The sequence below is a fragment of the Dendrobium catenatum genome, unplaced genomic scaffold (genome assembly GCF_001605985.2).
Source record: "Dendrobium catenatum unplaced genomic scaffold, ASM160598v2 fragScaff_scaffold_1639, whole genome shotgun sequence".
NCBI classification, from domain to species: domain Eukaryota; kingdom Viridiplantae; phylum Streptophyta; class Magnoliopsida; order Asparagales; family Orchidaceae; genus Dendrobium; species Dendrobium catenatum.
The window spans coordinates 1,235,839-1,254,547 of record NW_021320101.1 but is presented as its reverse complement, the minus strand read 5'-3'; the positions used below and the strand labels follow the sequence as shown (position 1 = coordinate 1,254,547).

At 36.0% G+C, this 18,709-nt stretch overlaps 1 protein-coding gene across 6 annotated transcripts in view; it reads left to right on the top strand.

Annotated features, from left to right (window-relative positions):
* The first annotated feature begins 4,257 nt into the window (after positions 1–4,257).
* The window catches only part of LOC110110583 (polyprenol reductase 1), a 40,851-nt gene continuing 26,399 nt past the window's right edge, over positions 4,258–18,709 (top strand). For 2 of the 6 annotated variants that reach the window (XR_003703176.1, XM_028701126.1), the window contains exon 1: positions 9,541–16,098. Coding sequence is in view for 5 of the 6 variants with exons in the window: in XM_028701126.1 (XP_028556959.1) it covers positions 15,536–16,098 (563 nt within the window). In the remaining variant the exon portion in view is untranslated. Of the gene's footprint in view, positions 4,384–4,486; positions 4,678–9,540; positions 16,099–18,709 lie in introns of those variants that run through there. The other 4 variants (XM_020842136.2, XM_020842139.2, XM_028701127.1 and 1 more) reach the window with 4 other exon arrangements.

Here is an 18,709-nt window from a genome sequence, read left to right as displayed (position 1 = left end):
GTATATTTAAGTTGGGTTTGTGTGAGAGCAATTGTACTTGGATTGCCGTCAATAATTATTTTGACGAAATAAAATGAATGATGATGAACATGTTTATATTTAGTGTTATTGGATGATTTTAGAAGCCTATGTGCTGGATATTATTGCAAAAGAAAAAAAGAGAAATTCCTTCCAACTTAGGTTATGGGATGTGACAGTGATCCCCCAATACTTATAACTAACCTTAATTACAATATGCTAGAGAGAGCGAGATACTTAAAGGTGTATTGTCATCATGCACTTTCGCAATCCATATTTTAAATCTCCTTTCCATAGATCCACACTAATCCAGTGCAGTGATATTAATTAGTTATGAAAATCCATTATGTATATATAAGCCCACTATGCCTCCTAAAATGGCTAATACCAAATGATGTCACTTGTAACTTATAACAATTCAATCTCTCTATAAAAGAGGGTAATTAAAAGAGTATATGTACCAATTGAACATATCATGCTTTTGATCACTTATGCAAACAACAAAAGGGTATTCCTACACTTTTATTTTCAAATTTGGTAATCTAGAACTTATAATGGCAAAATTGTGATATTTGAATGTTGTTTGTTGTGATTGATGAGTGCCAATTATTGGAATTTATCCTGATAGGAGGAAGGATACCTTAGTGATGAACCTTCACACTCTTCCTCACCTCCATTCAAATTTGAATGACATGGTGTACATTAATTCTACTAATACCACACAAGCTTGATTCACTTAGAGTCTTAGACTAATCAAAACAAGTTGGTTAACTACCTTGAGATATGTGCCTATCATCATTTAAAAAAAAAAATCATACGTATCTTTATATTATTTGTTACTTGCAAAAATAACGCAAGCATACTTTTATTAATTAAATCCTCTCCAAAAATAATAAAAATGATTAGAATAAAACCACAACACACCTTCAGTTTTGTCAAAGTATTAAAGGCTTTATTATGTCACCATTACTATAATACAATATATTAAAAACATATTTGATTTTTATACTTGCTTTGATTAGGTGTAGGACAAGTATCAATTCATTTTAATGATAGATTTTCTAAATACTATTTTTCTATTTAAAATAATAACAAAATTTATTAAAAATAAACTAGAAACACAACTTAGAAATTCAAAATTATTTAAAGACCATTAAGGTCCAAACATAATTTTTTTTTTTTCATTTTCTAAAAGCTTTTGCATAGCTTTCATGGGTAGCCTACTGGCTTCAATTTCAATTCCTAAAAAAAAACAATATAGTTTATCTTATTAGACTTGATTTGAGCTACTGTTCTAGTGGTGATTTTCAACTTAGTTTTAAGATTTGAGGCTAATAATTTACATTTGTCACAATATAATATATGTTTTCGTTTTATGTGCCTTCTCTCAAATTTTGTTTTGATAAAATAAAACCCTCAACTTTCTAGTAAAATTATAACTAAAGCACTAAATTCAACATTGAGGATACGACGGTGGATGCCACTCACCGCCGCCGACCACCACAGTTTTTGGACTTTACATTGTACTCATTTTACTTCAAAAAAAAATAAAAAAAATCTAATGCATTTATTTTATGCATGTTGCGTCCTAGAATATTCACGACGATAGAGAAATAAAGTTTAATGTCTTAACTTTGTACGAAGATCCATCACACAATTAAATAAAAGAGATTGTGTAACATTCTTAAGAGACACCAGAGCTTTTTACTTGGAAAACCTCTGAAAAAGAGGAAAAACCATGGGGTCTGACCCAATTTGAATGAATCCACTAGTGCTTGCAATCAATTACAAACAAGGCCCTTCCTTGGGGGGGAAGGCCTTGGTTTGATGTAGCAAATATACCCCATACATAGCACATTACATGGTGGAAATTGGAAGAATAAGTATTTACATGTTTGTTTAGTTGGCAAGACCATAATAGGCGAACGACATATGTCAGAAAGACTATTGTATAGAGACATAGATCATAAGGACCGCAATCAACAAAGAAGGTAGGAAGGACTGTAGTCAGTGAGTGGTGGAGGTTGGAATGACCGTTATTTGGTGACAGAGGTCAAAAGTACTGTAGTCGAAGAAGGAAGCCAAAATGACTATGACAGATGGTTAAGTGAAGGTTGGAAAGACCTTTGTCGGGTGAAAGTTCACCAATAGCTGGAAACCGGGTGAAAGTCCGATGTTAGTTTGTGGTCGGGAAGAATTCCGGCGTCAGTTGGTGGCCGGGCATAATTCAAGTGTCAGTTGGTGGTTGGACAGAAATTCAACGATGGACAGAAGTTTGACATCAGATAGAAGTCTGACAGAAGTTCGACAACGGACAGAAGCTCAACGACAGGCGAAAGTCCATCATCGGGCATAAATATGGAGACAGACAGAAGTCCGATGAAAGTTTGGTGATGGGCAGATAGCGATGCGTGGAAGTCTGGCGTCCGACAAAAATTCGGCTACGGGCGGAAGTTAGGCTTTGGGTAGAAGTCCGACGAAAGTATGACGAAGGGTAGAAGCCCGTCGACGGTTATAAGCCTGATGAAAGTCTAGCAATAGACAGAAGTCCAGCGATGGGTGGAAGTTCGACGTTGGGTGCAAGTTCGATGAAAGTCTAGTGATGGGTAGAAGTGCGATGACATGCATAAGTCAGCGTAGGGTAGAAATCTAGTGACGGGCGGAAGTTCGGAGTCGGGTAAATGTCCAATGAAAGTTTGACAATGGGTGGAAGTCCGACAAAAGTCTACAACAGGTAGAAGTCCAGTGACGGGTAAAAGTTTGACGAAAGTCTGACAACGTGTGGAAGTCTGATGTCAGGTAGAAATCTTGCAATGACCTAAAGTTCAACATTGGGTATAATCCTGATGAGAGTCCGGCGACGGGTGGAAGTCCGTCGTCGGGTAGAAGTTCGAAGAAAGTCTGGCGATGGGTGAAAGTTAGATGCAGGGTAAAAATCCGGCGATGGTGGAAGTTCGGCATCAGGTAGAAGTCTGATGAAAGTCTGGCGTCGGACAGAAGTCCAGCGATAGGTGGAAGTTTGGCGTTGGGTAGAAATTCGACGACGGGCGGAAGTTCGGCGTCGGGTAGAAGTCCAATATAAGTCTAGCGGTGGTCGAGGAGGAGTTTGGTGGTAAGAGAACTCAAGTTTCTCTTCCTTGCCCCCCACATGAGAAATGAATGGTCTATTTATAATTTTTTTAAGAGTATTATGACCATAAATATGAGGAAGATCAAGGGTAAATTGAGAGTGGTTTGAATGGACGACCAATGTTTAATCCCTTGATCGTAGATTGTTTAATGATCATTTGAATGTCTTAATGATATTAAAATTTGGAAATATTGGGCTCGTTGGATTCGTCTTGTCGAGCCGCTCAATTCAACTATAAACATGTCACGTTTAGAAACTTTTTGGTAATCCAAATTATTCCAATTGTGCTTCGGGTCTTCAATTTGGACCCATTTGAGCTCGGATTTGGTCAAATTTTGTGTCTTTGGGTTTGTATCTTCGAGATGTTCAGTTCAACTATAAGTTTGCTGAAAGCGGAGTTCAAATGATCTCCGATTTAATCTTTGTAACTTGATTTTTCCTTATGATTCGTGCTCGATCAACATAATTTTTGATTATATATCAACGCTCATCAAACCAGCTCTTAAACATTCATATTATACTACATTATATTTAAACAACATTTATTATACATTAGATTCATTTTTAAGTCCACCAAACATCCTCAAAATCTCAGTCAAGTTAAATCCAATTTGAAGTCATTAACCAAAGAGTCCTTTGGAGGAGAGGTTAATCTGTGGAGACACCGGACTGTCCGGAGGTAAATCAGAGCGTGCCACGTCACCTATTACACAATGTTACATAGATGTCGAACACATCAAAAGAGTGACATGATGTGCTTTGATTCGCATTCGAATGATATTATGTGTCCGCACATGATAATTTTTAGACGGTTCTCTCATATTGCCCAACTAAAAAAGACTGCTGAGCAAAAGGGCAAATTATTGCATCTGGTCATTGGACGCACATAATAGGTTCGGACATCCAATAAAAATACGCCACATCACCTGCACTTTTGACTGCGCTTTAGGTGCGTTTTTTCTGTTCTTTAACTGCGCTTTACCTGCACTTTTGACGCGCTTAATTTAAAATAATATTTTATTAATATTCGGACATATTTGCACGTCCCGTGACATGATGCAATAAATTGCCCAGCAAAAGAGAGGAAATCCAGCAGATATTTATATCCATGGACATCTTAGTAATTGCGGGAGACTGACCCAGCCAGCAGTAGAACTATCGGTGCAGCTATTGGGTGGGTCCGAGGACCCGACCCGGGGATCCAATAGGTCGGCGAAGCTTCTTTCTCACTTTTGGTATTTCTTCGAACCCACGCTGCCTGTCTTGAACCCCTAAGTACTCTGTTTTCTTCTTTTTTTTGGGACCGGGATTTAGTTTCTTTCTCTGTTCCTTTGCTAGTCCTTAGCAATTCCATGTCCGCCGCTAATGCTCTGATGGAGTTTGGGATGGTACCTCTGCTGCGTGTTGCATGGGTGGCGGCGACGCTGCCGATTCTCGTGGCCTTGGTTCCCGTTCGATCCATTGGCTTTTTTCGTCGGCTTCTGGTGGGGTTTGCTGCTAGGGGAAAGACTTTACAGTCGTCCACCAAGGCAAGACATTTAACTTCATAGTTTCCTTGCTGAAAGACGAAGAGTCAGTGCTATCCACCAATATCTTGATTCTTCTAGTTTTGTTACTTGATTGCTTTTGTGGAATATAAGATTAGAGACTCGCCTTAGATGGTTTGGTCACATAAAACGGCGGCCTGCCAATTATCCGGTTAGGAAAGTAGATGTATTAGATTTGACTTATGTTAAAAAAGGTAGAGGTAGACCTAAAATGACTTGGTTAGAAATTATTAGAAATGACATTTCTTTATTAGATTCAATGAGAATTTAACACTTAACATGATACAATGGAGAAACAATATTCTTATAGCCGACCGCACATAGTGGGATAAAGGCTTGATGTTATTGTTATTGTTGTATTGCTTTTGTGGACGCATATTGTTTTGTTATAAGTGAAATGTACAAAGCAGTGATGTTTATTTTCTCTTAAGAAAAAAATCAAAATTGTTTGGTTAAATTTTGTACAAGCCTTCTATCACCATTCACACTTGCATGCTCTATTTTACCAGGACCAAAATAGTTGCATATATTTCATTTGCTCTCACATAGATTGTTTCCTTGCTTAATGCTTGTTTGAAATGTAGAGGATGCCGAGTGCATTTTTGTACCATGAACCTATAGCTCCAAGAGACACTTATTGCTTCCTAAGCCTACGTTATGGTTAGTTGGGGGCTATAAATCTTTAGATAATTCTTGCAGTTGACCATATTTTTTAGTCGCTTTTAAAATTCTAAGAATTGGAATGTTAGAAATATTATTATATCTTATGTTGTAGCTTGCTTTCTATGGATATTATATAGCCAAATATATTGAAAATTGGGTTCAAGCCAAATCAACACGATTCAAGCCAAGTTAGCCTGGTTCAACCCAAGTCGACCTATGTCACACCCGCCAGCACTACGTTAAATAGCCTACGCATAATGAAATAACGATGGTTGCCAATAACTTACCTTGCTCTATTAGATTTACTATAAAACATGTGCTAAATGCATGACCAGTTTTGAAGGAAATTATAACTTAAAATTAGAAGCGGAAATAATTAAATTTTTATTTCCAAAAACTTTTTTTACAAAGCATCTATCTGACACAAAAATAAGTGACTAACGACATACTACAAACCTCCAAATTTTTTTTTTACATTGATCAAAATAACAAAAAATTTCAAACAGAACGTTGCATTATTCTGGTTCACCCTTCTTCCCTTTACCTGCAACCACTAGAATAATCATATTGTGAACAATAATGCCCAGAAAGATTCACATCTCTATACAACAATCAAATATAGACATATAAAACTTCCTTGTGCTGATGTGAAACCAACATGGGGAAACATGAATTGCAATTCAGAGATTAGTGAAATCCTTAACTTTGCAACATTAACAATAAAATTTAGCTTACTCAATTAGGATTCAAGAAAATTCGTGAGAGATTAAGCGGTAGACATTGACTACACTTGAGAGTTAAAGAGTCTTGCAAAAGATAACTAAATAATGCAAATAGCTTTCACTAAAGCCACACATTTAAAGTTTAGACCATTCACCTTGAGGTCCGACAATCTCTCTTTGAAGTGGGGGTTAGCGGAAGAGGGTTGCAAGAAAACTTAGCGATACCACTAAGACACGTGTGATGCCAAGAGGACTCGTCGCCGGGAAGGAAGTGGGAGTTGGAGAAGCGGGCTGATGACTTTCGATGATCCACGTGTAGTTGGAGAATTGGTCGTCAAAGGCGTCCACTAGTGTCGGTAAGATCCGATCCAAGTAATTTTCAACGGTATTGTCGAAGCCAAAACCACGTCAAAGAAAGGCGATCTAAGGGCGTGAATGTGGCCGTAGGTGTCGAGTTCGATTCCGTAGTCAACGGTGGGATCCGCCATGCACCATGAACTTGAAGACGAGCAATCCCCTCACTGAACCAAGAGAGAAGAGAGGGGCCGGTTTGGAGACGAGGAAGGGGCCGGCGGTGGATCTAGGGGAGAGGAGAGGGATTAGGTTGAGAAACTGAAATTGATTTCAGTTTCAAAGGATTTAGGAGGGAAAATTTTGGAATTTTAAATTTGAAATCCCAAATTAAAGAGGGAAATTATTGCTCACGGGACCGGCTCAGACGCGAAATGTCGCGTGATCTCCGCCTCCTGCGGAGATCGAGCGGCCCGACCAGCCGAAGAGATCATTTTAGGAAGCGTTTTTTAGCGTTTTGAGAGGGAAATTTGAATGTAGGGACTGTTTAGGGATTTCCTTTTGATTTGTATGCATTAAATAGTTTGTTTTCCTAGGGTTTGGGCATCTTGAATTTGGCTGAAATTTGAGATCTCGTAGATTTAGGATTTCTTTGGGCTCTAGCGGCGTCTAGAGATTTGGGAGAGATCGATCCTCCTCTCGAATTGAGGATCAATTGTATCTTGCTCTTTTATTCATCGTCTAAGTGGAATACAAGTCTTTTCTTGAGTTTTCTATCCTATTTTCCCGGACAAGTGCTGTTTTCCTGCTGTAAACAACAGAAATCTGCTGTTTTCCTGCTGTGGACAGCCATTTGGCTGCCGTTGGTTCGCCGATTTTGGATAGGTTGCTTGTGAATACAAGCACTTCCTATCATATCCATAAGGGCAAAAACGGAAAAACATAAAATAAAATTAAACTACTACATAAAATGATGAAAATAAAGTTCATGATCGTGGCCGTCGATCTCCGGCATCTCCTGAAGGTACATGTGTCGTAATCTGATGTCCCCATCATGTGCATTGACAAGGGAACGTAAGAACATGTTCAATTATCATTAATTAGAAATTATGTATAACAAATCATAACATAACAGATGAAGATATTGCCACACATAAGATTTATGCAAAGTTATGTAAATATCATTACATTAGACTTTTTGCTTCCCATTTTATCATATGCAACTTTAAATAGATTTCAATTCATATTCATCATTCTCTTTTTCCAACCTTAGAAGGTATCATGTCGAGATCGTTAGGTTTAGTACTTCAACCGATGATCTCATGAGGTCGCACTGCCTATTGAGGTTGCTCTGCCTCTATCGCATCATACCAAGGTTGCATTACCTCTATTGGGTCACACTGCCCATCAAGGTCGCATTGCCCTCTATCATCCTATCATCTAACATAACACCCTCCCAAGCTAATTTGATTAGTGCATGTTCATGTTTGGGTTATGTGACACTTGATCATATATCTAATGATGCAACTATGCACATGAATATAAATTAATATAACTGTTGGTTGTATTAGCATATAAGTAGGTATCAGCAAGTAGAATTGAATTTTACATCACAATATTACATAACTAAATCACCTATTACTAGAAGTTATAAGTGAAGGGTTCCATGGACCATAATATTAGGCTAATTTCAAATATGAAAGAATACAAAGACATATGTCACCCACTACTGATTTAATTGCACATTTATTTTATAACTTGAATTTATACTGAAATAAACACACATATCTTACATTCTTGATGCGCTGATTCACCCAGTCTTGCCCCTCATCTCCGCTTATGCATATAAGGCACCTAAACTGACTCAAATCTTTAATCAACGATTCACACAATTTACTATTCTATTCATAAAATTAAATATTTTCTTAACTACAAACCTTCCAATTCTCCCTTTGCATATACAATTTGAGTTTTTCCCCAAAATTTCTCCCACACTACAATATCCTGTACACAAACCAACTAATGATCAAAGTGCATTTAAAATAAAATATAGTAGAAGTATATAGATAATTAAATAACTTCCTTACAATCACCCTTACTCCAATATCTTCACATTTCTAACTCATCAACTACTCAAATCATCAGCACCTTCTCTTTCTTTTGCTCTTCTCACTCTAATGACTCCCTTATCTAACAATAACTCCTAAAACAGTAAATTCATCTACAGCTTCCTATAGTAGCTACTTCATCTACAGTAGCTCCCTACAACAGTAAATTCATCTACAACAGCTACTTCATCTACAACAGCTCCCTATAGCAGTGAATTCATCTACAACAGCTTCTACACTCGCATATCTCACCTGCCCAATACTCCCATCCACTTACATGTCACGACCAGTTCCAAAATCCGCTCCCAGCTTCTACCCTCCCCTCCGTCCAGTGACCTATTCCCGCTCCAGCCCTTCTGCAAGCTCCAAACAGGGAGAAAATGAGTGCTTTGGGTGGGCAAGGAATGGTTTTAAAGCACTAACCTGTGCTGAAAATAAAAAAAAGCAACACTAACTAGTGCAATTTTGTAAGTGCCCACACCCCCCACCAGTGCATGTCGTGGAAAATGCCTTTGCCAAGAAATCATTTGCCCTTGCTACAATATTTCGTATTTTTAAACATTGAATATAGTTTATTAAGTTATGAAAAATACAAATGAGATTTAATTCCCTAACTTTCAATCCTTCACAATTCGACATATAGCTCTAATATTGAATTGCTCCATTCAACAAGTAGAACACAGAGATATTAAATTTTTTAAATTTCGTGAAAGTTGGGATTTTGGGTTATTTCAAATGGATCCAAATGTGGCATACCTGATCAAAAGTGGATTTTACAACCTAGGTCAAGCCAAGTCGGCCTGACCACTAAGATCTATGACTTCTTCCCAAGCAAGTGACTACAATCTATAAACTTGCCTAATGCAGATGAGTACAACTAATCAAGGCATTGACGTATTGTTAAGATACCAACTTCCTCAAGAAGTTTGCGACTTCCACAACAAGTCAGCGATTTTCTCAACAAATCCAACAAGTCAGTTTCTTCTGGCAAGTTGGTATTTCAGTAAGTTGGCGGTTTGTTCCAAGCAGTTGGTGCAAGTCAACAACCTTGCTCAGTTAATCTTCAGCTTGTGGTTTGATTCTAGTCAACATAGTCATCCCCATGGACTCATTTCGTGCATATTATTGGGCTACACATTTTAGGCCATACACTTTATATATCGGGATTCATATTTTATTCTTGTATTGTCTTTTCTATTGCCCATAAAATCTTATAAATACGGGTCAGAGGCCATTTTGGCGATTTTTTTTTGCGGCAGAAGAGAAACAATTCTTTTATGTGGTGGACACTAACAATGAAGTTCAAGAGCGTCGTTCTCTAGATATGGGTTCCTTTAGCTTGTTTCTTTATCTCTCTCTTAACTTTTTCATCATACTTTTATCAGCTAAAATTTTGCAGTTTTGAGAGTAAGATTCTGATAGCATTCATGGACAAATATGGATTCAACATATGTATTTTTGCATCTGCATTCGCCTGGTTTAAAGACGATTTGCCTCATTTGAATAGTTCTGCTTTGTTGTTTTCCTTTTTTGGTTTTATATTTGTTTGCTTTTTGTGTTTTTTATAAAGTCAGCCTCCATTTTTTTGACCCAAGATGATCCCAATAATCACTCATTCTATGTGGTCTGCAATTTGATAAGTTAGTGATAGTTATAAACCAAGTTAAGCCTGCTTATTAATAATCATAAACCCCAATAGTTTATGGGAATCCCTATAATTTTGATTTATACTTTGATGCGCCATCTCCAGATAGCAAGCTATTTTTTTATGATGCCTTATACAAGTATGCCAGAGGTTTGTTCTTATTGTGTTCCCTCTTGTTATATTTTGTATTTATAGCTTGAACATCATCAGAGAATAAAGGTCTTCTTCAATTGTTTATTTTTGGTTTGAGACGGTGATAACGGTATGGTTATCTCTAGTTATGATTTTTAATTATTGCATCATCATTAAGATGGTAATGACCGTTGAACATCATTTGTATTTTAGCTGGCAATGCATATGATGACAATTCTTCCTGTTTAATATCCCTTCAGTTAGGTTATTTTTTCACCCATCAATCCATCATCTGGAAGGTAAGAGTTCCATGCATTCATGTTATCTGTTTTGTTGGGTGGATTATGATTGTTGTCCTTCCGTTTGAGATAGATCATGATTCTAGACATCCTCCATAAGATGAATACTTTTGAGTTCTAAAACTCGTATTAGTGGCCTCCTGTAGGATGACGCCATTGCATTGAGATGATGACGCAAATGACAAAATTTCAATTGGAGATTTGATCCACTTTGTATTAGTTTGGCACTTTGGCAACAGTATGCAAGAGTTTGCACTATATGATTTGTTGTTGTTCGGTAACCCCTTCAGAGATTTCTCATCTCTGATGGCTCATTGCCTTTTGATAGCTCTGTGGTAACACGAGAGTGATAAGAAATCAATGCAACATTTGGGGGTAGAACTTTCAAAGATTTATCTCCATGAATTTGTTGTACTATCTCTTGAGGTAGGGACCTCGAGTGTTTGAATTTATCAAGTTTTGTAGTCTTAGGGAAATTGATTGTTTGACATGCCGATCAACATAACATTCACTTGCATGTGCAGAAAATTTTGAAGGTTTTCTAGTACTATTGATTGATAATGTTTTAAGGTTTAGGATTTCTAATGCGATGTAGTATGAGGTGCATAAATGAATGCAACATGCATGTAAAGTTTTATTGGGTACAAACTCTTAACTATATCAACTATGCGTTTTCACATACCATCCTTTTATCATTATAATTTCTTATGCCATGGGTCCCACGAGAGTTTGTTTGTCCTTTATAAATACGGGGGGTGATGTTTCATTTCTCACATCCCTTGTGTATATTTGAGTTCATTATTGTGAGTTCTTGAGGGTTTTAAGTATAGCGGTGAGGCCGTATTCATATTTTTAGTGAACTTGTAATTGTTTTACAATCTGCTGTAAGTCCTATATTTTTAATTCATCATTTCAGCTTTTTATTCTTTTGGAGGTGCTTGCATTGCATTTTATAATTACTCTATTTAGCTACATTTTGCTCATTTTAGGCTTCTTGTTTGCATCTCTTTAAAGTTAGATCAATCTAAATTCTGTTAGTCTCTAGCCCTCTCGACATCTCTCCCACATAAGAGGAATCTACAATGAGTCTGAGGCTTGCTCATCATGCTAATAAATAAGTGTATGGTCGAAGTCCCATGACATCACGATCAAAATTTTCACAAATACTACCATGCTAAGAAAGGCTCATATGGGATACATGTACGATAGAATTGGTAATAATATGTAAAATTTTCTACTACGCTACAAAAAACATGTATAAAATTTTTATCCGTTGCTTATGAGTTTTCCCCCGCTATGTTAAGAAAATAATGTAGGAGTTTAGCTTGTCACGCCAAATACACCACAAATGGGGTTTTAGTTATTACTCGCCACATTGTAAATGTCATTGTCGAGTTTCTCCTTCTATTCTAAGAAAAGCATGCACAAGTTTTAGTCACTACACTAAATGAGTCGCTAACTGAATTTTGAGGATTTACTCGATGTATCACAAACATTGCCAACAAGTTCCCCTGCCACGCTAAGAAAAGCATATATGAGTTTCACTCGTCACACTAAATGTGTCGCTAACAGTATTTTATGAGTTTGTGGATTGTTGTATTTTATACTTGTGCGCACAAAGGTGTTGATTAGTTTGACAACAAAACAGTGAGTTTGCTAGGAAAAACAACATGAGATTTTTTTTAGTATTTTATTTTTTAAAATTTTTTAGAGATCTTGATTGATGCTTGTCTTTTAAGAGAAAGAAAGAGAGATTGGGAGTTTGAATGTTTGAGAGAGAAAGAGAGGTTTCTCTCAGTTTAAAGAGAGAAAGTGAGAGGAGATACACTAGACAAAAAAATAACTCTCTGTCTAGAGAGGGAAATAGAGGCGTAACTGAGAAACTAGAGAGAGAAAGTGAAGGGAAGAGAGAGCAGGTTAGGAGGAGAGATGTCTTCCCTTCTTTAGAGAGAGAAAGAGAGGGAGAGAGAGTAGGAGGTAGAAGTGAAGCTTGGTCAGGGGAAGGAGCTAGGTTGGCCGGCGGTTGGTTGAGCTAGGGTTCTGTTGGGTGGCGTCGGTAGCTAGCGATGCATGGAGAGGAAGAGGAATAGGTGTTGGTGGTTGGGGAGGCATTGGCTTGGAGTGAGGTTTGGGCGACTGGTGTTATGAGTGGAAAGGGAAATGCTATGATAGGCTTGAGGTGATGGACTAGTATTGGTGATAAAGAGAAAGAGGGCTTGTGCTTGCGTGAGATAGAGGCGAGAGAGGGAAGATGTGGTTGTATAGGAAAGTGAGGAGGTGAGTTAGTTTAGGTATATATTGTAATTTTTTGTTTATTTATTTTTTAATTAAATTAATATATAAAATAGGTGTCCTATTGTTGCACTAAAAGGACATAGTACATTTTATCCAAATATTCCAAATTTAACAAAATTTGATTTAGTATTATTAATTATTGATTTAAAGATATGTATATTTTTAAGAATTAAAGTATAAATTTTAATTAAATTTAATTTTAAATAATAATAATAAATATATATTTATTTTAATTGTGCATTGATTCATTTATCAAGTTTTCATCGTTCATGCATGTCGAACTTCATTATCGTTTTGTGCATGTGGGTCATTTTTTTGCATTCTATTGTGTAGGAACTTGGACAATATGAGTATCCTTTTCTAATAATTTTGATGTTATGAACCCAATAGTATGGTCTCTTTCACAAACCAAGATGCTCGGACGATTTAGTGTAGTGTACATATGTAGCATTTCATTTTTTATTGCATTCAATCAAATCAAACATGATGGGTATTTTCTTGATAATTTCGATGTTCCCAATGTAATGACAATATCTATTTCACGAATGGGTGAAGTTTTGGGTGATTTCACCTAATTTCATGTTCGTAGTCCGTCGCTTTTGACCACATTCGACCGAGTCCTGCATGAACGACGCATCTTTGACAATTTTAGTTTTTTGAATGTGTTGGCATAATCAATTTTATAAACGGACAAAGTTGAGGTGATATGTGCAACATCGAGGTGTTTTACTGTTTTGTACATATTTCACACGGCGTCGCATGAGCCAACCAATATTCTTGTCTCACTTGCTTGAATCGATCGTTAAACACATTTGATGGTCGACAAGAACCAATGAACCTGCAGGAAGGCTTTCTAGCTGTTGAAGCACTAAACAATTCCGCCAAATCACTGATATCCTGCAATAGAGGCCTTCCATTCCTGTTGGATTCGGTTAGTCACAGGGGTAACATAACAATTCCACTGCATTATATAAAACCATGAATTCCTCATCTCTTAATTTCAATAGGTGCTAGTCTTTTTAATTTAACCATTAAATCTAAGTCTGATTCTCTATTAAAACTTAAAATAATATACACAATTTATTCAATGATTTATGATTTTTTATTTGTTTAACAAATATGTTGCAATCCCTTGAAGTATATTTTGCTGTCATTTCACGTAATTATGCTAAATATTTTAGAAGGTAAATTTTTATAACTAATGTGACAATCGTTTGTGATTAGAAGCCTAATTGCCTATCTACTAGTTATTGTTGGAAACCAGGATAGTATACGATATATGGTATTTGCTAATGACATTGCTATTATTATGGAAATATATATGCCAAAATATTCTTATAGTATTTCTATGTGTGATTGTTCCAGTCATAATTAATAATACATTTAGTTGTACTAAACTAAAGCTGTTGTAGGGCCAAACTACAACATTTTTGAAATCATCCATGCAAACTTGTGGAGTCCTTTGGTAAGGATAGTTGAACAAATTTCTCATACATAGCTGATAATTAGTTTATATAGATTTTCTAATGTTCTAATCACCTTCTTGGATTATAGTAGCATCTTTCAGCAGATTTAGTAATTCTTGTGTTCGGCTTGTTTGTTTCTGTTGATCATTATACAAGCAAAATAATTCTTAGTATTATTTAATTCGATGAATAATACTTTTATATACAAGCAAAATAATTCTTAGTGCTGTAAATTTTTTTTTTTATGAATGATACTTCTATATATTCACCCCTTGAATTTTATGAGATATGTCTCAAACCTTAAGCCCGAGGCAATGTACTGGATACCCAAAGCTGTTGCTAAGAGACCTGCGAGCACATGCTTGGAGATAACTCATTGAACTGCCTTTCAAATACTGCATATTGCGTTTATTATCTATTATAATGCGCATACCCAAGGTGTTTATATTCTACAACAATATTGTTGCAGACTAGCCTATACAATCTACTGTTGATAAGATAGAACGTGAAGCAATACATGTATTTTACAAATACAACATATAAATTCAGGACTTAAAGACCTATTATATTAAGCATACTTAAGGCATCTGTGCTGCAGAATAATCAATAACGTATCATTTGGCTTACACAATCTATTTTTCATAAGAAGAAAAATGAAGCTATACATCTAGCTGTGAAATACAACTCAATAGTCTTTCAAATGCCAGGTTAAAGCCTAACACCTATTATAATGCACAAACTTAAGGCTTTCGTATGCCACAATAAGCATTATTGTGGTGTAGTAAAATGGAACAATGAAGCCATGTTTGTGCTTCACTGATACAAATCATAGGGCCAACTTTTGAAGACCTCAAATCCTGTCAAAAGCAAACGACATCTATCCTTCAACTGAATTTCAGAGCTCCCTACCCCAAATGGGAAGCTATTAACCAAGAAAAAGAACTATTAGGGCAAGGCGGCAAGCTGTCCTGAATGTTAAGAAACACAGTCCCATAAGCCTTCAAGTGCATATTAAATAACGAGAATGTTTATGCGTCTTATGATATACCGAGCAATGGCATTAGGCAGTAATTTCTGTGTTTGCCTTGGGTTGTTTATTTCAGTGCCAAACATTGGCAGTGAATTAAAGTTTGGTTTGACGCAAAGTCTTCTAGATGTTTCTTTTACATTCAACTGGCCCATAACATTTGATTTTTATTTTTAGACATTTGACTTAGGGATGTGTAGTTCACCCAGATATTTGCAAAGTAATTGCGCTACCATATTTTTAGGTGGAAAGTGCTCGCAGATGCTGAAATTTTATAGCAACCTAGCAAGTTGCATGCTGCAATACGGATTTGCTGGATCAAAATGGTTCTTGATTTCCTATGCATGTTTTGTATGGTCTGGTAGCTTTGTCATGCATCTTACTGATTTTTTTAATGAATTGCAGTTAACTGTACCACAAAGGTTCTTCCTACATTTCTATGTCATTGCTGTACTTTTGACAACTAGCTTAGTCCTTTCTACATGGTTCTACGCATATAAAAAGATGACACCATTAGCTAGCGAACCATTACAATTCTCTACAATTGCTAGCCACTTGACTGGTGGTTCGCATATGCTTTCCATTCACAAAAGTACAACATTTCCAATGAAGCGCAGATTTGAGGTTTGGAAAATTGTGCTTGTTCTTCTGATGATGGAAGCACAGGCCTTGAGGCGTTTGTATGAGACACTTTATGTGTTTAATTATGGTCCTTCTGCACGCATGCATGTACTTGGATACCTGGCTGGTTTGTTGTAAGTTCCAAGGCAACTTTTCTATTCTGCAAATTGTTTCCTCATTAGTACCTGAAGCGTGAACATGCTTAATGTTTTAAACTATATAAATGTTCGCTGAACCTGTTTAATTTGGTCCTTTGATTGATTGTCTTTAACTTTCATAGAAATTTTTTGACCTTTTTTGTTAGCATTACACTAGATGACAATATAATTATTTATGTTATATACTTGGATTGAGTAAAAGCTCTAAATAGTCCTCTGACTATTGATAAATGTTCAAATTAGTCCCAAAGTTTTGTATTGCTCTAATTTGATCCCTCAACTATTAAAAAATGACCAATTTGGTTCCTAGGAACAATTTGATGTTTAAATTATCGGAACAAGCTCGAGAGATTCGCTTATTTGTGGGCATTTAGGTAAAATGACTTATTACCTGCTCGACACCTTCCCGTTCTAAGCCCTCAAAGCCTTCCCGTTATATGCCCTGGAGACCAATTTGTGCGAGGTGAAGTTGCGTAGAACGAGACGCGAGCGAGCAGGTTGCAAGTGATCTAGGGCGACGCAAAGCGAGCTAGGCGTGCTTCAATTTGCATTCCGGATTCGTGTGCGGCTGCAAGAAAGACCACGCATCAAGAGTGAGACACCCTACATGGCTGTTTGGATATAGGAAGAAAGATGACCACCTACACAACAAGTAAGCTGCCGTTGTTACTTTTGATCCTATAGAAGAACTGCGAGAAGGTGTTACTTTGGATCCAACAGGAAGGAACGTCGTCAAAGGAGGCGAAGAAGTTATTTAGTGACTTGTTCAAAACTCTACCTCTCAGGCGAAGCAGGCAAAGTCGAAGATCAGCAAACAACTGGAGAAGAGAAAAGGCAGACCAATGGCTATATTATATAGCAGAATATGCATTCCCAGAGAAATATAACATATAAACAAATTATTTTAGTTTAACTATTTTAATTAAAATTAATTAAAAATATGTTGTAATTAATAAATAATTAATTACTTAGATTAATTGATAATTAAATTATATTTTAATTATATTATTTAAAATGGTTAGTTAATAATAATAATAATAATAATTAGTAATTAGTAATTAATAATTAATAATTAAATAAAATCAAAATTAAAATTAATAAGTTATTTAATAATTAAATTATTTTATAATTTATTAAATGATAAATTGAACAATATAAGCTAGGGGTGTAAGTGAGCCGAGCCGGCTTGAGCTCGACTCGTTTGTGGGCTTGCGAGCCGAGCTTATTGAGCTCATGAGTCGTGCTCAAGCTCAAACTCGAGGTCGTTTAGTCAACGAACTCGAGTTCGAGCTTGAGCCCGGGTCAGCTCGTGAGCTTGTGAGCCGGCTCAAATTTATTACATTTAAATATTAAAAAAATTAATAATAAATGATTTATGAATCCCACTCCCGCCTATAAAATTAATAATAATATTTTGAAATTTGCTACTCTGCCCCTCTCTATCACTTTAATAATAAATGCTAATACCTCCAAAAAAAAAACTGCTCAATCCCTCTCTCTTGCTCCATCTCTCTCTCTTTCTTTCTCTCCCTCTCTCTCTCTAAATGAGCTCTTTAATGATGCTTAAAAGCTGCAGCCTTTTTAACTCCATCAATTCATGTACATTTATTACATTAGAGAAAGTTGCAGCTTTATTTTCTTCTAAATGAAAAACAGTGGGAAAATGAAAATCGGGCGAAAAATTAAAAACCGGGTGGGAAATTGAAACAGGCACGAAATCGAGTGGCTCGACGAGCCGGCTCTAGTTCGTTTACAGTGGGACGAGCTCGAGTTCGAGCTCGCTTTTCGACAAACGAGCTGAGCTCGATAGTGCTAAAAATTGACTCGTTTACAGCCCTAATATAAGCAATATAATCTTATATCCACTTGTAATATCTAAAATATCATTCATATTTAACTATTGGAGTTAACTTTAACTCTTATTTGAGGCATTGAGACTAAATTAACTCAATTTTTAATAATTGAGAGACTAAATTGGAGCAATGTGAAACTCTGGAACTAAATTGGATATTTATCAATAGTTAGCCAACTATGTTGAGCTTTTATTCTATTTGGATACATACATACTAATTTTCTGCATGCCCCATGCCCATATCATTAATATTGTATTATTTTATCGATGTAGACCATTCTAAATAATTGAACCTTTGACGTGAATTTCTCTTTTATTGCTTAAAATAGATTAATGGACAATCAAGTTGATGGTGTAGTGGACTTGCATTGATATGTTTAATTCACAATCTCAATCTATCTATATATGCATATAGAGAAAATAATCAAAATGGTCCCTCAACTCTTTGTGAGGGACCAAAATGGTCCCTAACTCTTTTGAGGGGTCAATTTAGCCGCTCAACTTTTTAAAATGATTTTTCTTTGTCGTAACATCCAATGTTGAAGTTAATGATGTTAAAGTAAGGGTATTTTGAAAGAAGCCTATATAAATATGAGTTAATTAAATATGATGTATACTTATTCTAAATGGAGGAAGCCTATATATAAAGTGACCAAATTCTTTTATATAAAAATGATTATTTAAGATTTTTATCATGTAAAGAATAAATTATTTATATGATATAATTAGTAATAA